Below are 25,537 nucleotides of genomic sequence, written 5' to 3'. Positions count from 1 at the left end.
GTTGAAGGTGTGTCTCCTTTTATACACGTGTGTGGATTAATACAGATATATATCCCTTAACTGCCCCTTTTCCCATACTCACTGATAGAACCAGGAGCTAAGTAGGTTTAAGTGCCCATCAGATAACTTCTGTGCCAGGATACCTCAGCAGCTAATAATTCAAGATAATATTCTGTCTCAATGGCACTCAGTTGTCACATTTAAGAATTGAAATAATCTCTGTTCACTTCTTGACAATTGAAGGTGGTATCCATCAGAGCACTTCTCCAATCAATGACTTTGGTTTCCATGTGCTTTAGTTCAGAACTGGGACTAATAATAGTATCTTAAGCCATTACAAGCAGTGTCTCACAGGAGTTCTCATCAACTTAAAATTTTCAAGATCATGCTTTCCAGGAAAGATAGGGGTTTGGTTTGGTTTGGTTTTTTTAATATATACAGTAGAGAGTGAACAATTTAAAGACAAGTTGTTCCTGAGACTGGTGAAATGTAATTAACATGTCAGCTTTCTTTTGGAGTCAAGTTTCTCTTGTATCCTCTTTAATTCTGTAATGTTTTAAGCTATTAAGTACAAATTGTTCACATATCTTCACTGTATTGACAGGTTATGGTTAGGGTTTTTTTGTTGGTTTTTGGGTGGTTTTTTTAAACCACTAAGATGTCAATTACAGTTCATTGGTAATAATTCAGGTTAGTCTTGCTAGATATGTGTGGCTATAAAATGAGGTTCTTTCCCCTTCTAATACACAAAATGCAACAAGCCCCCAAATGTGTTCATTTGCAGAATATCTTCACTGATGAAAAAACACCACCACCACCAAAAATATTTATTCAGATGATTTCAGGTATAATAAACCTCTTCAGATGCTTATTTAAAAGGCTTATTGCAAGAAGGTACCTCTTCTTGACATAATTCTCATTAGATAATCATATTTGCTTTTTCAGAAACTGAAAAACAACTTAGAGATGTAGCCACTCATAGATGATTCACTAAACTCTTTTTGCAGGTGGGCATTTTAGCACCGAGAAAATCCCACTATCGCTATTTTTCTAAACCATTGGATCTCAAAGCCTTCTCAGAGAACCTCCTTCTTAAGTTTGCATTATTTAGTTGAAATTCATTATTGCCATTTAATACATATGTTTCACATTTAGCCATTTTGTTTTCTCCAGTCTTTCACTTAAAAAGAAGAAAGGAAAGGGAAAAAAAAGGGGGGTGGATGGGGAGGAAGGGCAGTGCTTTTTCATACCTTTCCATCCATTCTAGATAAGGGTCCTGCCTTATTTGCATTTTACGAGTAGTCTCTTTGAACCCACTTCTGAACTATTGTACTCTGAAGATTACAATTTTGGTCACCATTTCTTCAGGAGATCAATGAAGTTAGAAGATCTTGTCTTGAGAAATGAGGTGGTTCTAGAGATCTCATCCTGATGTTATTTTCAAAGCTGCTTATTAGTTATTTTTCCAAAACCCCAGATCTCTCCAGTAGTAATCAAAGCTTTTTAGTTGGTTTTTTTCAGTAGGTTTTTTTTCCCCACCTGAGTATAGGGCAGATTCTTTTTGGGAACTGTCCTATGTTGGGACTTTATGAGCAACCACTGTCTAGGGCAGGTCAGTTCATGGTCAGAAAATCTTATTTCATTATGCCATTATGTGCTGATAAATGTCTTCATAATGAGAGCTCAGGCTGTGTAACTTCTGTGCTTCAGAAGCTCTTATCTGAGGAGTGCAAGATATTTTTCAGGGATAAACCCAATACCCCTGCCATTTGTTTTGAGAACAATGCCTTTAATTGGTTACAAGATCCAGGGACAAATTTTGCAAGGATGGTGTTTACAATCAGTATTTGATGGGTGACATCTAGAAACATTTAATGCCATGTAAAGGAAGGTAGGTAGAAGCAAATCTACAACGACACCTGGCAAAGAAAAATTTCTCAGAGCTACAGTTGCTCTAAAGTAAACAGCTGTCATGTGTCAGATTGTTCTCATAGTGCATTTACTCATCAGTTCCTTTAGCAAGAACTATTTGTGCTCTCCTCACATGCCCTTTTGCTTATCTGTTATTGTCACCAGAAATACTGTTTGAGCAGTGTTTTGAGCACAAACACTTCATGACAGAGCAGATAATGTAGATGCATCCTGAAATCTGAGTTAGAATGTCAAACAAAACATGTCAGACTATGAATATAATGTAGAAAAAAAGTGGGTTGTTATATTGTGGTGATATTTTCAGCTGTTAAATAGAAAATATAAAAATAAAATAACATAGGAAGTAATGAAGATGTATTTATTCAGTTATGGCATCAACCCTTTCATGAAACAGTAGAAAAACTATGGAGCCTTCTAATCCTGGAAGGAGATGAGTTGAGGGTTAGCATGTGGACTTGGCTGCTGCTTGTCAAGAGGAGATGGGCTGGAACAGTCAATTCTGTGGAAGTTCTAATGTAACATCTGCTTGTATTAAGATGTAAAGTCTTCACAAATAGCCAGATTTAATTAAGTAGTTACAGTACAGACCTAACAACTGAAGGTGAACAAAGCAGGAAAAAGCTGGAGTTTTTTAAATAATATTACCTTCAAAGAAACACCAAATGAACAAATTAAATGACTTGAAGCTGTACCCCAAATGTGCCCTGTTCAGAAGAATGCAAGCTTACATATTCTAAAAGCTGTAGTTTCAATGGAGAGGTTGTTTTGGTTTGGTTTGGTTTCATTTTGTTTTTTAAAAAAGAAATTGAATAGCAGTTTGCTTGTCACAGTGATCATTATAGACTTCATAGGTGATTCAAGGTCTCTGAAGAAAATGAAATACCTTCTGTCTGTGAAGGTATCATTCAGGAATGCAGGAAAGCACAAAAGTATGTCCCCTTTTCAAATAAATATAAACATTTTGTGCACCTTGTACACTTATTTTAAAATTAATTTGGATAGTTGGTACTTTTGGACAAACTCAAGTGACATCTAGCTCAAAACTGAAGTCATACACAAAATTTGAATGATGCGGTTACATTGAAACAAAGAAAAGTTACAGAAAACTATGAAAAACAGAATAACCAAATTCAGATTCACTTCTCATTTTGATTACTTATGTCAGCTGCAGTTGAATGTAGTTTTAGTGATAATGATTTGTCTTAAATTTCAAAATAGTTTATAAGGGGAACTTTTTTCAAAAAAAAAAAAACCACAAAATGCAGTAGTATAACAGGTCTAAGTATACATGTAAGAGCTATGAGCTCTACTTTCAGGAACACTGCCTTAGCAAGCTTGGAACACTGATGGAACAGTTTTGGGGGTTTATATCTGTACTTAATGGAAAACTACACTCAACATTGTAGTCCTGAGTAAGCAGCTTTCTGTAGCTGATTTTGCTGAGAATATTTACACATCATGAAATAAGTATAAAGGATATGCAGTATAAATGTTTGACTTATACTTAATGGTTAAGATTACAGTTTTAATTTTTATGTCTTTATTTTTAAGCTGGTCTAAGCAGTGCCATTGGAGCTCAGGAAAGTACTGCCCAATTGTTGGTGTCAGATCCAAACCTCATTCATGTGTTAGTGAAATTTCTTTCCGGTACTAATCCTCATGGAACAAATCAACACAGTCCACAGGTAACTAGCAATTAAAAAAAAAAAAAAAAAAAGTTCATAAGAGGATTTCAGTACACTTGACATGAATGTGTGTTATTCATAATGTATTATATCCTTGACTTGTTTCTCTTTTTTTTATTATGGTCTTAGTTGGTTCTGATGAGCAACCATAGGGAAGTTCATGTTGGTGATACACTCTGAGTAGTGATCATGTGTTTTTACAACTATCTGGAGACTTGTCACAGGGAGAGAATGCCATGCGATATGTCAGTGAATGTGTTCCAAGTTAGGATTCCTTAGTTGCATGCATGAAAAAAGTAATAGACTTCAGTTAGTTTCCTGAAATCTTGTTGGGTTGGGATAAAAATGCCAATGGAGATTAAGTTTAAATATCTAATAATTCCAGAATTTAAGATTATGCTTTTATTTTCTGCCTGTTTCTGAATTCATGTGGTGTCTACTGTTTTTCCTAATTTCAACTAATGTTTTTTTGCTTTTTGCAGTCTTCTGAAACATCTGTAAATAGTGATAAAAAAAAACCTGTTAACTTAATTGTATGTAATATTTGACAGGAGTCTCAGAAACACTTTAGTTTAAGAGACAGAAAACACCTGGTATTTCCAGTATTTTCCAGAAAATTTTCCAGAAAACACATATTCTTTTCCAGAAATTAAACATTGTGCAGTGCCGTTAATTTAAAGCACTTATATGTAAATGTGTGGTTTGTGGGGAAAAAAAAAAAAACAAACAAAACATTCAGATTAGCACAGAAATATATTCTGTGTGAAGCGTAGTTTGCATTGCTGAAAAGATAAAGTCTCAAGCTGCAAAATGAGTTTTAGGCAAAGAAGTGAATTATTTGCTTTTTACTCATGGTTAGTAGTAGAAAAACACATAATATAAATTGATACAGAGTAGTTGTCCTGTGAAAACCCAGTTGTCGTGGTTTAACCCCAGCCAGCAACTAAGCACCACGCAGCCGCTCACTCACTCCCCCCCCACCCAGTGGGATGGGGGAGAAAATCGGGAAAAGAAGCAAATCCACGGGTTGAGATAAGAACAGTTTAATAGAACAGAAAAGAAGAAACGAATAATGATAATGATAACACTAATAAAATGACAACAGCAATAATGAAAGGATTGGAATGTACAAATGATGCGCAGTGTAATTGCTCACCACCCACCGACCGGCACCCAGCTAGTCCCCGAGCGGCGATTCCCCGCCCCCACTTCCCAGTTCCTATACTGGATGGGACGTCCCATGGTATGGAATACCCTGTTGGCCAGTTTGGGTCAGGTGCCCTGGCTGTGTCGTGTGCCAACTTCTTGTGCCCCTCCAGCTTTCTCGCTGGCTGGGCATGAGAAGCTGAAAAATCCTTGACATTAGTCTAAACACTACTAGCAGCAACTGAAAACATCGGTGTTATCAACATTCTTCTCATACTGAACTCAAAACATAGCACCGTACCAGCTACTAGGAAGACAGTTAACTCTATTCCAGCTGAAACTAGGACAGTATCCACCCCTTATTCTATACCATTGACGTCATGCTCAGTTCCCATACCTTTAGTTACATCCTGGTCAGTCATTATCAGCTTTTCCATCCCTTTGAGACATATGAACAATGATATATATATATGTATACATACACAGAGATATCATCCCTTTAGTTTATGTGTTATGTTCATTAAATGTTCGTTGAGTTTATTTAGTTCCTGACTCTAGGCTCCATCTGTCATACCAGTCTTTCTGGGCAGGAGGAATGGTGCAAAGTCCTCTCAGTCGGTAGAGCAGAGTTGGGCTTCAGTGCAGTGTGACGAGCAGTTGACATTGGACGCAGCAGGAGGATGGTGTGCACCGTTGGATTGTTGCATGCTGGAGTCAGTTCTGGTTCCATCACTACTGCGTTTCATTCAGTTTTATCACAGTTTTTCTTGTTTGATCTAAGTGATTCTTACTATAGTACTATGGATATAGCATATAACAATTATAGTAATGATAACATACAGTAGCAGGGTTATATAGCAACTAATATCATACAGGTTAATTCTGGCTATTCTCACCTAAAATTAAATCCCCTTGAGGCACACATCGAACTTCCCCATCTTTTCGCATCACCCACCAAGTGCACCCAGGCCCTTGAGCAAAAGCAATCCCACGAATGGGTTTACCTTTGCCTGAGGCAGGAGTAACCCAGACTGTCTTCCCTAACATATTTTTTGTGTGCACTACAGGGACTTTATCCCCTTCTACAGTACGTAAAAATTCTGACTGGGCAGGGCCACCCCGATTGGCAGATCCTCTGGTGTTGACTAACCAGGTGGCTTTTGCTAAATGTGTATCCCAATGTTTGAAAGTTCCACCCCCCATTGCTCTCAATGTAGTCTTTAACAGTCCATTGTATTGCTCAACTTTCCCAGAGGCTGGTGCATGATAGGGGATGTGATACACCCACTCAATGCCATGCTCTTTGGCCCAGGTGTCTATGAGGTTGTTTCGGAAATGAGTCCCGTTGTCTGACTCAATTCTCTCTGGGGTGCCATGTCGCCACAAGACCTGCTTTTCAAGGCCCAAGATAGTGTTCCGGGCGGTGGCATGGGGTACAGAATATGTTTCCAGCCATCCGGTGGTTGTTTCCACCATAGTGAGCACATAGCGCTTGCCTTGGCGAGTTTGTGGGAGTGTGATATAGTCAATCTGCCAGGCTTCCCCAAATTTATATTTCAGCCATTGTCCTCCATACCACAGGGGCTTTAACCGTTTGGCTTGCTTAATTGCAGCACATGTTTCACATTCATGGATAACCTGTGCAATAGTGTCCATGGTCAAGTCCACCCCTCGGTCACGAGCCCATCTATATGTTGCATCTCTTCCCTGATGGCCTGAAGCATCATGGGCCCATCGAGCCATAAATAGCTTACCCTTATGTTGCCAGTCCAAGTCTACCTGAGCCACTTCAATCTTGGCAGCCTGATCCACCTGTTGGTTATTTTGATGTTCTTCAGTGGCTCGACTCTTGGGCATGTGAGCATCTACATGACGTACTTTTACAACCAGATTCTCTAGCCGGGACGCGATATCTTGCCACAGTGTGGCAGCCCAAATGGGTTTACCTCTGCGCTGCCAGTTGCTCTGTTTCCATTGCTGTAACCACCCCCACAGGGCATTTGCCACCATCCATGAGTCAGTATAGAGATAGAGCACTGGCCACTTTTCTCTTTCAGCAATGTCTAACGCTAGCTGGATGGCTTTCACCTCTGCAAACTGACTCGATTCACCTTCTCCTTCAGCAGTTTCTGCGACTTGTCGTGTAGGACTCCATACAGCAGCCTTCCACCTCTGATGCTTTCCCACAATGCGACAGGACCCATCAGTGAACAGGGCATATTGCCTCTCATTTTCTGGCAGTTTATTATACAGCGGGGCTTCTTCAGCACGCGTTACCTCCTCCTCTGGCGACATTCCAAAATCTTTGCCTTCTGGCCAGTCCGTGATCACTTCTAAAATTCCTGGGCAACTGGGGTTTCCTATGCGAGCCCGTTGTGTGATCAGTGCAATCCACTTACTCCACGTGGCATCAGTCGCGTGATGTGTAGAGCAGACCCTCCCTTTGAACATCCAGCCCAGCACTGGCAGTCGGGGTGCTAAGAGGAGCTGTGTTTCAGTACCAACCACTTCTGAGGCAGCTCGAACTCCTTCATATGCTGCCAATATCTCTTTTTCAGTTGGAGTATAGCGAGCCTCGGATCCTCTGTATCCTCGACTCCAAAACCCCAGGGGTCGACCTCGGGTCTCCCCGGGTGCTTTCTGCCAGAGGCTCCAGGTAGGTCCATTCTCCCCGGCTGCAGTATAGAGCACATTTTTAACATCTTGTCCTGCCCAGACTGGTCCAAGGGCTACTGCATGAACAATCTCCCGTTTAATTTGTTCAAAGGCTTGCTGTTGCTCAGGGCCCCATTTAAAATCATTCTTCTTCCGGGTCACTTGATAGAGAGGGCTTACAATCAGACTGTAATTTGGAATATGCATTCTCCAAAAACCCACAACACCTAAGAAAGCTTGTGTTTCTTTTTTATTAGTCGGTGGAGACATAGCTGCTATTTTGTTGATCACTTCCATTGGGATCTGACGACGTCCATCTTGCCATTTTATTCCTAAAAACTGGATCTCCTGTGCGGGTCCCTTGACCTTACTTTCTTTTATGGCAAAACCGGCTTTCAGAAGGATTTGGATTATTTTCTTCCCTTTCTCAAAGACTTCTTCTGCCGTGTTGCCCCATACAATGATGTCATCAATGTATTGCAGGTGTTCCGGAGCTTCACCTTTTTCCAGTGCAGTCTGGATTAGTCCATGGCAAATGGTGGGGCTGTGTTTCCACCCCTGGGGCAATCAATTCCAAGTGTACTGGACACCCCTCCAAGTAAAGGCAAACTGTGGACGACACTCTGCTGCCAGAGGGATTGAGAAAAACGCATTAGCAATGTCAATTGTGGCATACCACTTGGCTGCCTTTGACTTTAGTTCGTACTGAAGTTCTAGCATATCTGGAACGGCAGCACTCAGCGGTGGCGTAACTTCATTCAGGCCACGATAGTCAACTGTTAGTCTCCACTCCCCGTTAGACTTTCGCACTGGCCATATGGGACTATTAAAGGGTGAGCGAGTTCTGCTGATCACTCCTTGGCTCTCCAGTTGGCGAATCAACTTGTGGATGGGAATCAGAGAGTCTCGGTTGGTGCGATATTGCCGCCGGTGCACCGTCGTGGTAGCAGTTGGCACTTGTTGTTCTTCAACCCTCAGCAACCCCACAATCGAAGGGTCTTGAGAGAGACCAGGCAGGGTAGACAGCTGTTCAGTGCCCTCTGTCTCCAATGCAGCTATACCAAAAGCCCATCGATACCCCTTCGGGTCCTTAAAATACCCTCTCCTGAGATAGTCTATGCCAAGGATACACGGAGCCTCCGGACCAGTCACAATGGGGTGTTTCTGCCATTCATTCCCAGTTAGGCTTACTTCAGCTTCCAATACAGTTAACTCTTGGGATCCCCCTGTCACACCAGAAATACAGATGGGTTCTGCCCGTTTATAACTTGATGGCATTAGAGTGCACTGTGCGCCGGTGTCTACTAGAGCCTTGTACTCCTGTGGGTCTAACGTGCCAGGCCATCGAATCCACACAGTCCAATAGACCCGGTTATCCCTTTCCTCCACCTGGCTGGAGGCAGGGCCCCTCTAATTCTGGCCAGAGTATCCGGTATTCACTTCTCGTAAAATTGGCTCAGAAGTCCCTTCAAGAGGATCAGAAATAAGATCAGCCCTTCTACTCTGTTTGGAAACTGGAGCAGCATTTTTCCTAGTAGAATCCCTTTTTGTGGTGGTTTTTCCTCGCAGCTCACGTACCCGTGCATTTAGGACCGAGGTAGGTTTTCCATCCCATTTCATCATGTCCTCTCCATGATCACATAGGTAAAACCACAGGGCACCTCGCGGTGTGTACCTTCTATATTCTCTCTCTTGGGCAGAGGAGCGCTCACTCGTAATAGCTGAGACATTGGTCCTTACAGGTGGGCAATAGGACATATCCTCTTTGAATTGTTGGAAATCCTCGGACAGCTTCTCCACAGCCGAAATGCAGGCTTGTAGGGAGGAGGAGAGATTTTCTTCGTTTTGACGGAGTTGGCGAGCCACTTCATCCACTGTCGGTGCCTCTTCGTCTTTCCAGGTCATTATTGCCAGTGAGTTGGCATAGGACGATGGTGCGCTCCGTACAAATTTCCGCCACATGGGTCGTGTGCATTGGACTTCATCTGGATCTTTGGGTAATTGTGGGTTGTCCAGGTCATGATGAATCGTCTCTAGCACAGCTAATTCCCTCAGATATTGGATACCTTTTTCCATGGTGGTCCACTTGCTTGATTGACATATAACATCTTCCTTAAAGGGGTACCTTTCCTTCACACTTGACAAGAGTCGCCTCCAGAGGCTGATGGCTTGTGTTCCTTTTCCAATTGCCTGTCAATGCCACCTTCCCTGGCAAGTGATCCCAGCTGCTTGGCTTCCCTACCTTCTAATTCCAAGCTATTAGCCCCATTGTCCCAGCATCGGAGTAGCCAGGTGATAATATGCTCACCTATATGGCGGCCAAAATCTTTTCGCATATCCCGCAGTTCACTCAAGGATAGGGACCGGGTTATTACCTCTGGTTCTGCCTCTTCCTCCTGTTCCCGTGATGAGCCTGGTTCACCTTCATCCTTTGCTAAGCGAGCTGATTTTTTTGTATATTTCTTTTTCTGTACGGGGGCAACCGATACTGGTGCAGGTTGATCCGCTGGTTCAGTTGCAGTATCGCTCGCCGGGTTGTGGATAACCGCAGCGTCTGTCGCCAAGGTTTGGGCAGCAGCAGTGCTCGTTGCCGCGGCTGGAGGGGCTGCAGTGCCTGTTGCTGATGTTTGGGTAGCCACAGTTCTCGTTGCCAGGGCTGGAGGGGTCACGGTGCCTGTCACCAAGGTCTGGGTGGCCACAATGCTCATCATTTTGTTGTTAGGTCCAGAGACCTTCTCTTCCCCTTGAGGGTGCTGAGTTGTGTTGAACAGGGCTCGATAGGCATGGGCCAGGCCCCAGCACGTTGCAGTGATTTGTATCTCTCTGGAGCTGCTGGGGTGACAGCATACCTTTTCGAAATATTTTACTAGTTCTTCTGGATTCTGCACTTGTTCAGGGGTGAATTTCCAAAACATTGGAGGTGCCCACTTTTCTAAGTACTTGCCCATACTACCCCACACACCCTGCCACTCATAATTATCCAGCCTCGGGGCAGACCTCTGGGTGATCTTCTTAAATAGTTGTTTAACCTTAAACAAGAGCTGAACCACATTCAGGAGCATGCTAATTCCCAGCAATAGGGCTAGGACCGTGCTGGTATCAACATCCCAAGAGTATTCAAATTTTTCAAAATTCCCAAACACCATTGTAACTGGACTGAAGGAGAAAGGAGAGGGGAAGAAAGGTATCCCACTCATAGACTGGTTTTCCAAGGAGGAAAGGTAAATGGTATAATTATTAATAGTTTCCCACAGATGGCTCCCGCCGTATAAAGGTGACAATGCTGAGTGCAAATACCGGATTAATTCCACAACTGATGACTTTATCATACCATAAACCAGTGTTATACAACACATCAAAGCGAAAACCTTAATCCACCTCCCACGGATGATAAGCAGCAGAAGAGGGACTACATACAGCAAGCGAGGTGATACATAACAGAACTTTAAAAACCAGAGCAACAACTCTAACACATAAATCAACATAATGACCAGCGACTATTAGACCAATATAATGAATGCTTATAACAATTTTGTTTTAACGAGCTCTGGTCAGGTTTGTCGTTATCTCAACCCTTCGTGCCCCACGTTGGGCGCCAAAATGGACTGTCGTGGTTTAACCCCAGCCAGCAACTAAGCACCACGCAGCCGCTCACTCACTCCCCCCCCACCCAGTGGGATGGGGGAGAAAATCGGGAAAAGAAGCAAATCCACGGGTTGAGATAAGAACAGTTTAATAGAACAGAAAAGAAGAAACGAATAATGATAATGATAACACTAATAAAATGACAACAGCAATAATGAAAGGATTGGAATGTACAAATGATGCGCAGTGTAATTGCTCACCACCCACCGACCGGCACCCAGCTAGTCCCCGAGCGGCGATTCCCCGCCCCCACTTCCCAGTTCCTATACTGGATGGGACGTCCCATGGTATGGAATACCCTGTTGGCCAGTTTGGGTCAGGTGCCCTGGCTGTGTCGTGTGCCAACTTCTTGTGCCCCTCCAGCTTTCTCGCTGGCTGGGCATGAGAAGCTGAAAAATCCTTGACATTAGTCTAAACACTACTAGCAGCAACTGAAAACATCGGTGTTATCAACATTCTTCTCATACTGAACTCAAAACATAGCACCGTACCAGCTACTAGGAAGACAGTTAACTCTATTCCAGCTGAAACTAGGACACCAGTAAAATTTTTTAGCAGGCAAGTTAAGCTACATAATACTTTTCTGTTCTTAGAAAATGTTCATGTTAGATACTACTTAATGTATTTGAAGACATTTCAGTTTTATATAATACTTATTAAAATGCCTTTCCTTCTAGGTTGGGCCAACGGCTACGCAAGCTATGCAAGAATTTCTTACTCGCTTACAAGTGCACCTTTCTTCAACTTGTCCTCAGATGTTCAGTGAATTTTTGTTGAAATTAATACATATACTTTCAACAGAAAGGTAAATCTTAACTATTTTTTTTTCTTTCATGCCCTCTTTGTCTTTAAAATCTGTGTGAGTGTGAATCACAACTAAGATGTGTATGTCCTGCCTTGTCACACTGTCAAGTTATATATGGATGGAGATCTTAGGTGTTGCTGCAGCACTACCAGCAGGATCTGGGCTGCTTCTGGCACATGGAAGATTGCAACTGGAATCTGCACACAGCCCTCTGTGTGAAGGACAGTGAATAGAGGCACTAAACATTTGTTTGGACTGATTTTATCTAGAGCTAAGATATAGGCCTTGTTAAAGTAGTCCCTAAAATAAGGGCATTGTTGATGAGCTTACCTATTAAAAAGATAAAAAAGTATTCTGAGGCCTGAATTAATCAAAGATTCTAGAAATTATTCATAGATTGTGAAAATAATATGGATGGCTTTTATAACATGGTAGGATGAAATATGAGATTGCATAATCCTATTTATGCAATATGCATATTTATTGCTTTGTCTTTTTTTTCTCTTCTCCTCACCCAACAGTGGAAAACCTCCTCTGCCCCACTCTCCTTCTGGAGCCTATTGATGTCTTGTCTCCCTACTAGTGTAGAGAAGTGCCACTGGCTGGAGGAGAGATAAGAGCTTATGGCTTGTTTCTTACAGCTCTGCTTCTTCAAGGCCAGGTCAATGGGCACAAGACTGTTGTGTATAGAGCAGTACACCGGAAATGTGGCAGTTTTTTGTCTGAAGTTCATTAGGAATTATCATTTATTTCTGGTATTGATGTTTTGCTCATCCCCCATATAAAGGCTTCATATAATTAGGGATGAGCTTCCTCAGTTTCTGGCTTCCCAGTAGGTGGCACTTTTGTGTTATCCTTTAATCTTACAGAAAACAGTTTCGGCCTTCTCTAAGAGATTTTACCTTAGTGACTTAAATTGGGTGGGCAGTGTTTACCAGGTTACATTGGTGATCAATCACTTATGCAAGAAATGTCATAATACAGTAAATTTAGTAATTCACAGTGAATTTTGGAATGTGTGTCAGCATGCCATAATTTATTTGAAATATCCTTTCAGTGGTCTCATTAGCTTATTTTTTGAAATGTGTTAGATATTTTGAGACAAACCAAAGGAGAGACTGAAATGTCAAAAAATGGGAGCAAAGCACCAGAAAAGGGTTTAGATGGTTATTTCTAAAACCTCAGGTAATTATTGAAGTATACCATGTCTGATTAAAGCATAGGATTGTTTGTGAAGAAAAGCAGTATTTTGCTGTTAGAACTAATTAAATGCCAAATATTTTCTTCAGGGTTGTTTCTATAAACTGTTTTGGTCTGTATTTAATTTCAAAAGTTATAGTAAGATCAATCAATGTCAAAAGATAGAGGAATATATCAAAAATCAGTAACTAAATCACACTTCAAGAATTAGCACCAATTTTATTTTAAATGTACTGATTCAAAAGGTTCATATTGTAGTCTACCACTATATGTGTAAAAGCAACTGGGAAAATAAACTTATCCCTAAAAGGGATCCTTCAGGCAATCAACCTACAAGCACCAACCTATGATAGTTTGAGTACCTTTTCATGGTTTTATGTATAGTTACTATTTAGATACCTAAAACCTGACCATTCTTCTTACTACCTCAGCAGGGGGGGGAACTACTGGAAGAAAAAACCCATCATGATTTCCTGTTAGAAAACAAATAATCCTAATGATATTGAAGTATTAGATGACTTCTTCCCATGAAGCTTCCCTGCAAACATACAAAACTTTTCACCCACTAGGACTATATTCCAAGCCTATACCTGCAAAATTAATTGATTAAAAAAAGATGGATCCTAGACTTTTTCAAAGGAAACTTTAATCCGTAGTGGTATCAGGAAAGTGATAGCATGAGCAGGTTCTACAGGCTGTGCAATGACCATTATATTAAGAAGTTATGAATGCTTGACTTATGTGAAAGATCAGATTGTGCTTCAACATGGCTGAAGATGTGCTTCTGAAAATGGCTGGATTTTTATTTATTAAGTTTGGTGTGCTTTTTGATTCTTACAAATAATGCTAAAAAAACCCCCAAACAACCAAACCTGTTTAACTTGTTAATATTGAACGATGAAATATCCTTTTTTTTTCTTTCAGGGGTGCTTTCCAGACGGGCCAGGGACCCTTGGATGCACAAGTGAAACTCTTGGAATTCACCCTAGAACAGAATTTTGAAGTTGTATCAGTTAGCACTATTTCTGCAGTAATTGAGTCTATAACCTTCCTTGTGCATCATTACATTACATGTTCGGACAAAGTGATGTCTCGCAGTGGCTCAGACAGCTCTGTGGGTGCTCGAGCATGTTTTGGAGGGCTTTTTGCCAATATTATCCGTCCAGGTGATGCCAAAGCAGTTTGTGGAGAAATGACAAGGGATCAACTTATGTTTGATTTGTTAAAGCTGGTCAACATTTTAGTTCAACTGCCGCTTTCCAGTAACCGAGAATATAGTGCCCGTGTTCCAGTACCCAGCAGTACTACAGACAGTGTGTCTGATGAAGAAAAGGTTTCAGGAGGCAAAGATGGCAATGGAAGCAACCCTAATACTCAAGGATCAACTGCATATGTGGCAGACTTGGTGTTAGCCAACCAACAAATTATGAGCCAGATTTTGTCTGCACTTGGCCAGTGTAATAGCAGCGCTATGGCAATGATTATTGGTAGGTGTTTTGTAAATAAAGTAGAAGATCTTTTGGGGTGGTATGAAACACTTGAAACTTCTACAACCTCATAAATTGGGTGCAGACATGAAAGAATGTGTCACAGAAATGACAGGAAAAAAGAGACTGATAAGAAGTGAAAGTGGGGGACAGGTATGTGAAAAAAACTAACATGAGGTGGGAGACAGTAATTAAAGCTAAACAAGAATGTGTTTGCCATTTGAATTTGCTGAATCTCAGAATGGTCAGTGTTGAAAGGGATCTCTGGAGATTGTCTAGTCCAACCTCCCTGTGCAAAGCAAGGTCAACTCAAGAGCCTGCCTCAGAGAGCAGGTTGCCCAGTATCTTATCCAGTTGGGTTTATAATTCCCCAAGGGTAGAAACTCCACAACTGCTATGGGCAACCTGTTACAATGTTCAATCATTCTTAAAGTAGAAAAGCCTTTTTCTTATGTTTAAATGGAATTTCTTGTATTTCAATGTGCCCATCGCATGTCTCTATGCATGGATTAGGATTAGTCTTCAGTTTGTACTATAGACACATTACCTCAATTGTTCTCTATGTATTGCATTATTTTCCCTTTTCTTAATCGTTTCTGAAAAAGACAATTTGCAGTTGTGGCCCTTGCACAGAATACATAAATTTTTCTATTCCTCTGTTTCACCAGAAATCTCATTAACATCATGTTCTGGGAGTTCCAGTCATATATTTGTGGGCGGGATCTTCCTGCTATGAACAAGTGAGGAAGTTGGTGATACTTTGAACAGCAAAGTTACTGTTTGTCAGACATGTACCTAAGGTGCATTTTCTCAGAGAGACTATATGACTTGCTTGTGAGCTGTGATGATAGCATAGAGGTTTTTTGTACAAATTAAACCACTGGCTGAAATACCATGAATGTTTCTGCATGTGCAAAACTGCAAGAACATTTTGCAGGAGGATAGGCAAAGAGCTTGCACTCCATTTCAGGCGTAATAGTTGTAAAACGTTGTTCTCTTTATAGTGTTCTCTTTTTTCAAAGAAAGTGTCTCTGGCCTTTTCTGTGCTAGTCTCTTTTAAGCAGATGTGAAACTGTTAACCAATGCTATTACCAGAAAACAGTATACTTTTTGGATGAGAGCATGTGAATGTTAGACCAGTGGTTCATTTTGGCATAAAAACATTTGAGGAAAAAGTAGTAATCTCCAGTAGTCAAATTAAACAGCAGGCAAGATTTGACAAGCCTGGATTGTGCTGTTGGAACCTTCCCAAAATTAATTCCAGAACGTCTCCTCCTTTACTCTGGATAGTTCGTGTCATATTCCAAATACACTATGAACAGTGAAAGTAGTGCGTTCTGGGAATGATGCTTTGTTTTGAGTATGTTTTTCTTTGGAGTGGAATTCAAATATTCTTCTCCTCAACTTTGATGTCTTTCTAAACCACCGATTTCTGTCCAGCAGTTGTTTTGCATTTTTAAAAAGGCAATTTGGAAAGATAGTGTTGTTTCAAAATGTTTTTCATTGAGTTCAGGATACTGGGCCAGCTGATCCTTTCAGTGGATTGTTCCTCCCAAAGTCTTTTAATACAGGTTATTGAAACTAATTTGTATATGTATTTTGGGAAGATGTAACACAGCTATTTGTGGTTTCAGTTCCTTCATGAAAAGCTGTATTAAGCGCTCTCCAGACAATTTCTATTAACAAATCATTTGTCCAAGACTGCAGCCAAGGTTATATATGATCCAAAAATCAGTTATCAGCATATAGTAGTAAACATGTAATAACTAGTGCAGCATGCTAGCAACCCAGTAAAGATAAACAAGAAGGTGTCTGCAGATGTGTACCCATAAGCAGTGGCTCTGGTGTCAAAACTTACGCTAATAATGTTAGTTTGCTGCACCTGGTGGGCCAGCTGGTCAGGAACCAGGATGGCTTTGAGTAATTCATGTCACATGAAGTTAAAACAGTTGTTGGATTTTCTTTTGTGACCATTTTGTCTATTTATTTCATTAGGTTTTTATGCTTTGTCATTGACAGACTATGAAAATCATACAAGTAACAGTGTTCGCCTCCTGTCCTACCTTCTTTTCACCTCAAAGTCTGTCCTACCTTCTTTTCACCTCAAAGTCTTCACAGCAAACCCACCTTAGTTGGCTTCAGCTCCATCATTCATTCCATTTAACTTTTAAGACAGCCTCTGAACAGTCTAGAAGACTTTTCTTTCTGTCTGTCTCCATGCATTCAGTGCTTATCAATATTTTCTTTCTTGACAGCTTGAAGGTGATTAAAGTACTACAGCTGTCAATTGTCTTGCCAAAATGTTTCTCTAAGGCATGTTCCAAAGATGACTTGAACATGTTATTTTTTATTATTATTTGTTAGTATAACTCCAGTTTCTCTAAATGGTATGGGATTATTCCACTGATTTCCCCCCACTCAAATCTAAAACCACTTTTGAAAGCTCTTCCAGACTAATATCATATGCTTTGTAAGACAGTTGTATTTATGGAGGTAATCTCTTCCTTGGGAAGACTATTCTTTTGCCTTCCGTCCTCAGTTTCAGCAACATGTAATCAATATTGCTAATATTAATATTCAGTAAATCCTCATGAATAAATCCTGAGCTGTAGCACTGAGAAGGAGAATTCTGGGAGAGGTATTTCTGATAGAAATATATATGTTAAATGTTTGGGGTTTTTTGGTTGCAAAAGTGCACTTCTATTATTATCTGAAAAAAAATCTTAAATACTTGTTAGTTGCTTCTGGCTAGGAGTGATTCCAATCCTTGTAGTTCTTATTCTGTTTCCTTCGCTAATTACACTCATTTTTATGGTCTTGTCTAAAATTGGATTTAAATTCCCTGACTTCCTGGGTCAAGTCTTCGTATTTATACTGTAAAGAAGGTAGCATGTATCTGGGAACACTAATAGTAATTTATATGATCCTGAAAACTGGCCCATTTGTAGTTTATGAAATCCACGTGAACATTTAACTGTAAAGAAATTAAAATATCCTTGAGTTCTCTCATGGGCTGTTATGGTTTGTTAGGTCTTGGTTTCTGACCTTTGAACTGTTTCTGTTTTCACTAAGGTGCAAGTGGCTTGCATCTCACTAAACATGAAAACTTTCATGGTGGCTTAGATGCAATATCAGTTGGAGATGGGTTGTTCACTATCCTGACGACGCTTAGTAAAAAAGCAACAACGGTGCAAGTGATGCTTCAGCCAATTCTTACCTACATGGCCTGTGGGTACATGGGAAGACAGGTAAGTTTCCTTAGGTCTGCTGTGCTTCAAGGGAATTATAGGCTAGTTGATACTGTAACCTGTAATAAGCTCAGAAAACTGAACTACTGCTATGTAAAAGAAATGTTAACACTTTTCCAACCTCACTTCACTTTGGTGCTGAAGTTAGAAAGCCTCCCTCCATTGCCCCTGGTAGAGGGAGAGAGGGAGTTTCTGTAAGGACATTTTTACATTCCCATAAATGTTCCTGGCTAAAGGCTTGAAGATGGATTGAATATTTTATTATGTGCAGGTGGGAAACACATTTTTTGTATTCATATTAGTGGATATTTTACATGCTCAATATTCTTCTTTCCCTTCAGCTGCTTACCCTGGTAGTTTGATCTTTTCCTTACTGTAAAAACTTTGCCTACATAAGGAGTGAACCATGTGGAACATGGTATTGCTCTTTTGTGGCAGAGAGGTCAACTGTGGTGGCATTTCCTCTCTGGGATTTCTGCCTACTAAAAGGGGAGGCTAAGAGCAGTCATGCATATTTCTGTCATATTAATTTTGTATGAAACATCTATTTCTTAACTGTTTTTTCTTCTAGGGTTCTCTTGCCACTTGTCAGTTGTCTGAGCCACTGCTCTGGTTCATTTTACGAGTGTTGGATACAAGTGAGGCACTGAAGGCTTTCCATGATATGGGTAAGAATGTCTTTTCTTTAGCTGCATCAAGTAAAAGGTTTATTGTAGATTTTTTTGGCACTTAAAGAAGGAATACAGCTATGTCTGGAAGAGAAAATTTACTAAATAGGCCTTTGCTAGCTTAGAATCTATTGCATGCTTCTGAACAGTGTTGGTTTTTTCCCCCCCCCCCGCCTGCATTATACACAGGTGGTGTTCAGCTTATTTGTAACAACATGGTAACAAGCACAAGAGCTATTGTTAACACAGCAAGAAGTATGGTTTCGACTATTATGAAATTTCTTGATTCTGGTCCCACCAAAGCAACAGATAGCAGTTTGAAAGCTAGAGTGCTAGCTTCTGAGCCCGATAATGCAGAAGGAATTCACAATTTTGCACCTTTGGGTAAGTAATACTTCTTTCTCTTACATTAATATCCACTGGTCAATTGAATCTTTATCAAGTTCTTAACAAACAGTATTGTGATAGTGTCAGATGTTGCAATACTATTAAATCTTCTAAACAGAGGGATTGCTGGTGTTTCAAGACATTGGGGGAGGAGGTTAGCCCCTCCTCCACAGGTAATAAGACCTTGTGTGGATAGGGGAAAGAAGGAAAGGGAGTGATCTGTATCTGATGTAGTCATGCATCAAGGTGGGCCCCTTACTCCTCCCCTAGGTCAGGGGATACCCAGTTCCAGCCCACCATCTACCATAGACACACTAAGACTCACTGACTTCACTTAAGGCATATCAGGTTTGAGGGAGAGCTGTTACAGAAGCATAGCGAAGTCGGATGACACAGAATGAGCCCAAGCTGGGTCAAACAGAGCAGAAGAAGCCGGACCGTAGGCCTGATGCTGCTGCTGCTCTCACACCTGCACCTAATTGCTCCCATGTTGCCTGCATGAACATTTGTTAGAATTGCAGTGCTGTTTTGGTATCAATACAATGGCTTCCAGTTAACTAAAATGCATGTGTTTTAAGATGTAGATGTACTCTAATGTCTTACAAAGGCTCCTTTTCACTACTAGTGTCTTAATGTTTTCTGTTGCTGCCCGCTAGCCCAGTGTAGCCCATGTTTGTATTCATACAGTGTGTCTCAGTGTCAAGAGGGGAGAAAGAAAGGATTATTTTCAAATTTTCTGGAAAAATTATTGGACAAGAGAGAAATCCATTAAGTCCTGTCATTCAGATTTCAGAATGTCAAAAATAATGAATTTTTTTTTTAAAAAAGAGGTTTATTTGGCAGAATAGGGGCCATTAGAACTCTTCTACCTTGCTCTTCACAAGTTCCTAAAAGGTAAATTTAAGAATCCTGCAATGTTGGTATTTGATTACTTTAAGTAGTAAAAATCCTAAGCTTATATGGTGGTGGCTTCTTGCGTGCCTTATCTCCCAACTTGCAAAGTGCTGCAGTTTTTGATGTTCTGCTATGAGTGCATCTACCTTAATGTTTTACTTTCAGTCAGGAGTGTGCTTTTGAAATTAACTTTCTGGTGGTCCTCACTTACTACACTCTGATTCTCATCATGTAGTGTTCTCTGAGAGATGAACTCAATTCATTTGGGGTGAGAGTCTATCAAAATGTGTCCAGGAATTCACCTCCAGCTGCTACTAGGCATTCAGTCACGGGGCCAGGCTAGAGCTACTTTAAATTAAGACACCCCAAGTACTTCTAGTTTGAACAGCACAAATCTGGTCGTCTTGTGCCTTACTACTTGCTAAGGAAGACATAGCCTTAGATCTTCCTACTTCATTCTTAACTCATGCTAAGCTTAGAACAATAAGCAGCCGTTGTGGTCAGGTTTTTTTGATTCTGGTGTCTTTTTTAGAAAAAGGTTTTCATGTGAAACAAACCTTTTTAAAGAAAAAGGTTTGCAGACTTTGGTTATAAAGTCATTTATGTTATCATTGTAAAATTTAAACCTTTAAAGCCTTCATTATGTTAACTATGAATTAACTGAGTTCAAGTTCTAAGCACACTGTTCAACCTGCACATTTTTGGTTGGTTTGTTTTCGTAATGAACTCTTGATAGAAAGTTTAGGATTTTGATAGCAAGTGTCCCCTAGCAAATTTTCAAGCATGTGCATAATGCATGTGCATATGTAAACTGCCTATGTACAACGGTCTAAGAGTAAAAGAAAAATATCTCAGTAGTTGTAATTATTATACATGGGATGTAATCAATAAATTGAAACAGGTGAGATAAAAAACAAGTGTTTTCCACAGTTCAGGTTGTAAATGAATCTCGGTTTTATTAAGAATCATTAATAATCAATGTTAATGGTGCTGTTTTTGAAGGTTCAATCACCTCAAGCAGTCCCACTGCCCAGCCTGCTGAAGTGCTGTTGCAGGCTACTCCTCCCCACAGACGAGCTCGGTCTGCTGCGTGGTCATACATATTTTTACCTGAGGAAGCTTGGTGTGACCTCACGATTCACCTTCCCGCGGCCGTGCTGCTCAAGGAGATCCACATCCAGCCTCACTTGGCCTCTCTAGCAAGTAAGTAGGTTCACTGACATTGATGCTGGTTTGAAAATTTGAATGGTAGGATTTAGAAATGATACAAAGAGTATAATCAGAGGAACTAAAGCTGGCAGGTTGTTTGAAGAATAAATAAATAAAATAAGTTGAAAAGCTTGCTAATTCTGCTTTCCTTGAGAATGGAAGGCCCTGCCTCTGCTTGATTTTTTTCAAGCTTAGTACACGTCTTGTGGCATTAATGTCAAATGACAAAAAACCTTGTCAAACTTCTCAAAACTTTGCCTGGTGAGAATGTGATATTGGTCAGGGGTCTTCAGGCAAAATGGTTTTATATGGTAGTTGGAATAAAGCATGAGATTTTCAGCTCTTACTGTTGTAGCCCTGCTAGGGAAACATGTGGCATTTACACTGACAAGACTTTTCTTCACCTTAAGTCTTTGAAATAAACTATATACACCATGTATCAAAAAATACTTATGCATTTTAATATATACCATCGCACAGGTCAAATACTCCAGCTGCAGTTCTGTAGTAGTGTTTGCCTAAGATTGTTTCAATCATCTTGTTCTGTATCTGTAACAGGGATACGTATTTAACACTTAAAATTCAAACCAGTACAGATTTTGAAATAGTATTAAACCTTCTTGTCTTACTCTGTAGCTTGCCCTTCATCAGTATCTGTTGAAATAAGTGCAGATGGTGTCAATATGTTACCTTTGTCAACTCCTGTTATCACAAGCGGTCTCACCTATATAAAAATCCAGCTGGTAAAAGCTGAAGTTGCCTCAGCTGTCTGCCTTCGTCTCCATCGTCCTCGGGATGCCAGTACACTAGGCCTCTCTCAGATCAAACTGTTAGGCCTCACAGCCTTCGGAAACACCTCGTCTGCAACCGTCAACAATCCGTTCCTTCCCTCTGAGGATCAGGTCTCTAAAACAAGGTAAACTTCTAGTATCAATGGACAGAGGCATGTTTGTGCCAGTTCATGGTTTGGGGTTTTTCTAATGATGTTTTCTGCTCTGAGTCAGATCTTTCAGTAGCAAACTGTATTCGTGAGTACCTGTTTTTGTAGTTGAATTTTAACATTTACAGCATCTGTTTCAAATATCTTAGAAAACTTGCTTTTTTTTTTTTTTTTAAAACAGAAGGCAAATACAAGCAGCACGTCTCACTCTTGGTAGCATGCTTAATCTGCATACATAAAAGGGGATGTTTCATCTCTGCAATGGTGAAAGAATACAAAGCACAGCAAAGCATTTAGACTTGCATTCTGTGTTTTTAATGGGTAGGCAGTTGTCAAAAAACCTGAAGTAGCAACATATTTCTTCTCCCTACTGAAGTCAATGGAGTTACATAATTATTGGAGTAGGAATAGAAATAGGACAATGGGATGTTTTGCTGGAGTCTTATCTAATATTGCTGTTTGCAAACATTTGAGAAATAGGAACTGAATGTTGTTATGATTCTGGCATATCAGCAAGATTTCTTTTCAAAAGCTTTTATTTGGTTAGGTGGTACCTTGAGTTTCTTACTCATTTTTAAAATAAAAATAAATAAACCCTTAAGTATTTAAAGAAAATAAGTGTTAAAGTTTTACAACTTGAATTTAATTTAATGGGTGAATTTTTGAGATTTCCTGGTTCTGAAATTTAGCGTACTAAATTGTAAGAGAGCATGGGAAAGTTTTAAAAGCCCTTCTTCTTTTGCTGGAAAAAATTTTGAGTAAGTAGATTTTAGAGAATATGAATACTGTCCAGTGTGTATTTGATAAAAGCTGTATAACTGAAATTAGCCTTTGATCTTGAATAGCAGTGAAGGACATTTTCATAGCCAAATTACTCTGTTGCTGTGTGTGTACTTCAGAAAAGGTTATCTTAGTCACACAAAAATAATCAGTATCTAAAGAAAGAAGCTGAGTGAACATTGCTCATGTTTCCTCTGAAAGGAACATTCCTTTCAGCTCAGTTTTATAAGTATCTCAGTAAAGTAATGGTAGTAATATGATAGATATATTCAGTAAATTTGGATATGATTTTGTTTTAGATATAACAGAAAACTTGCTCTTTTCTAAAATGATAAATATTTGGGAGTGAATAATTCCTAAAATAAATTGTAAACTTAATTTAAGATCTATATGCAAGTTTGCCTTTTGTTTTGAACTATGGGAGATAAGGTTAGCTGTGAAGACAAGTTAACCTGTTAGTTTAGAACTTGTCAGTGAAATGATGCCATTTATTTCACATGCAACTTAGATTGCCATCTCATTCATAATGCTAGTTTATACAGCATTGTAGTATATTTTTATAAATAAAGTCTAGTTAATGTGTTTCCAAACTGTTTCAATTACAATAGGTTTACTTTTCAAGATTTATTATTAAAAGCAATACTGAACAATATTGTTAAAGAATGAGAGAGATATGGGGGAAATGCAGTGGCTGACACATTTTTAATTTCTGCGTGTGTTTTTAATTTCTCTGTGTGCTTTTTAAATCAAGTTCACTAAGGTTCACTGTAATTTATTGTAGATGTGTGTGACTCTAAAAGTTTGTAATGTCAGGGAAGCTGTGCAAGTGTATAATTTTAATGCCAACCACTATTGCAGAATCTTGACCTTAAATATGAATAAATCCAATGGTGCCTAAGTGAGGCAGTGTGCTGTTTCATGTTTCACATTTATGTTTTGGCTAGCTCCTTTTAATGTAAAAAAATGTAAAAAAACCAACCAAACAAAAAAACAACAAATAAAAAGACCTCCAACAAAACAAAACAAAAAAAACCCCCAACAACAAACAACCCACACACCCTCCCCTGTACCTTCCCCCCATATAAACACCTCTCCCCCCCCCCCCCCCCCCGCCCAATAGCTTCACCCTATTAGAAGAAATATATATGTGAATCAAGAAATCTTGAGAAACTTTAGGAACAAAACTTGCAGGCTCTTAACTCTTCCTACCCACAAACCCTGCCTTTCTTACCACCTTAAACCAATGATTACAACAGCATTACTAATGTATATTACATTGTGGTCTTAAATTCAATAATTTTAATTTGCTCTTCTCAGACGATGTCTGATTATGTCACAGCAGTTTTCTGCAGTACTTGTCCTAGAATCTAATACAGGTAGTTATGTTATAGATGAAAAATAAAATTATAAGAAAATGATACATTAGCTCATTTTTATGTTTTCCTTTTCAGTATTGGATGGTTAAGATTATTACACCACTGCCTCACTCACATAAGTGATTTAGAAGGAATGATGGCTAGTGCTGCAGCACCCACTGCTAATCTGTTGCAGACATGTGCTGCTTTACTAATGTCACCTTACTGTGGTATGCATTCTCCAAACATTGAGGCTGTGCTTGTAAAAATTGGGCTTCAGTCCACCAGAATAGGCCTAAAATTGATTGACATTCTTCTAAGAAACTGCTCAGCATCGGGGAGCGATCCTGCAGGTGAGTGCAATGTTTTTCTTTTCAGTTGTTGCTTAAAAACATTGCCTGTATAAATGTACAAATATAGTATATTTGCATGTTACTTTCTGATTCTGAATTTGGGTTGCCAGAACTTGCCATTGTGTTTTGTTATGCTTCTAAATATCGCAGTCTCTGTATGTGGGTGGTTCTACAACAGTAAAGAAGTGCGACCAGGGTTGTTTTGATTTTTGTGTAGAATAGATAATTAGATGAATGTTTTGAAGACTTGAGAGTAGGACATGCAATATATCGTAAGCGCATCTTACTATAGATACTATGTCTAGATGTTTCAAAATAAAGAGTGTCCATGAGTAGTGTTAAGGAAAACAAATGCAGCAATATTTGGGCAGTAATAGCCTGTAGGACAGTATAAATTCTGAATAGCGCTAAGCATTGAAAGTATTTACAGGTAGAGGTACATAATCAAGACACTTGAACAACTAATCTATGTCCCACAGCAAAATTTTACAGTAGTTCTTCTGTTAATGCACTGGGGTTTCTGTATTTATGATTCCGTACCACTTTGCTGGTTTGTGTCTTTTAAATGAAGGAATACTGAATTCATATTTTACCTGTTTTGAGGTTGCTGATACTGCCAGAAAACACGCTTTTCAAAATGGCTTCCATGACTTATTTTGCCATGAGTTAATGTTTCAGTGTAACCTACTGTCTTTTGCTGGAATGCTGTTAGATAAGAGAGTAGTTTCCTACAGGGCAGGAGGTGAACATAGTGAGGAGAAGATGAATAGGAAATGATCTGAGGAAATCTTCAGTCTTAGTCCCATTGATGGAAATTGGAGTTAAATAAGCTTCCATTTTGAAATAAAAGTTTGCTTCTGTGAAGCACGAGGTTTGACAGCTCTGTTGGAATTATTCATGTCTTTTTGGAATATGTTGAAGAAAATCCTACTAGTTAAACCTTTAAGTCCCGTATCTGATGAATGTTGCAATGATTTTTCATTTCATAGTAAGGCTGCACATTGCATTGAACATATAAAATGCACAATTTTGAGGCAGTGGTGTGTGTAAGAATTGCATCCTTATGTTAATGGCAAAACTCAATTCAATGTTAATATTGCAATTCTATAATAATTTCATTAGTACTTTTAAAAAATACATATGTAAGT

General features: G+C 39.6%; 1 protein-coding gene across 13 annotated transcripts in view; it reads left to right on the top strand.

Moving 5' to 3' along the window:
- The window catches only part of BIRC6 (baculoviral IAP repeat containing 6), a 195,149-nt gene that overhangs the window by 85,951 nt on the left and 83,661 nt on the right, over positions 1-25,537 (top strand). For all 13 annotated transcript variants that reach the window (XM_030035311.2, XM_030035310.2, XM_041128485.1 and 10 more), the window contains 9 exons: positions 3,484-3,617; positions 11,741-11,868; positions 13,993-14,555; positions 17,628-17,803; positions 18,375-18,471; positions 18,661-18,855; positions 20,755-20,955; positions 21,598-21,877; positions 24,133-24,389. In XM_030035311.2, coding sequence (XP_029891171.1) covers positions 3,484-3,617; positions 11,741-11,868; positions 13,993-14,555; positions 17,628-17,803; positions 18,375-18,471; positions 18,661-18,855; positions 20,755-20,955; positions 21,598-21,877; positions 24,133-24,389 — 2,031 coding nt within the window. The remainder of the gene's footprint in view (positions 1-3,483; positions 3,618-11,740; positions 11,869-13,992; positions 14,556-17,627; positions 17,804-18,374; positions 18,472-18,660; positions 18,856-20,754; positions 20,956-21,597; positions 21,878-24,132; positions 24,390-25,537) is intronic.

Source organism: Aquila chrysaetos, chromosome 13, assembly GCF_900496995.4.
Source record: "Aquila chrysaetos chrysaetos chromosome 13, bAquChr1.4, whole genome shotgun sequence".
NCBI classification, from domain to species: domain Eukaryota; kingdom Metazoa; phylum Chordata; class Aves; order Accipitriformes; family Accipitridae; genus Aquila; species Aquila chrysaetos.
Note: the sequence above shows the minus strand (reverse complement) of the source record. Positions and strands in the feature narration are given on the sequence as shown.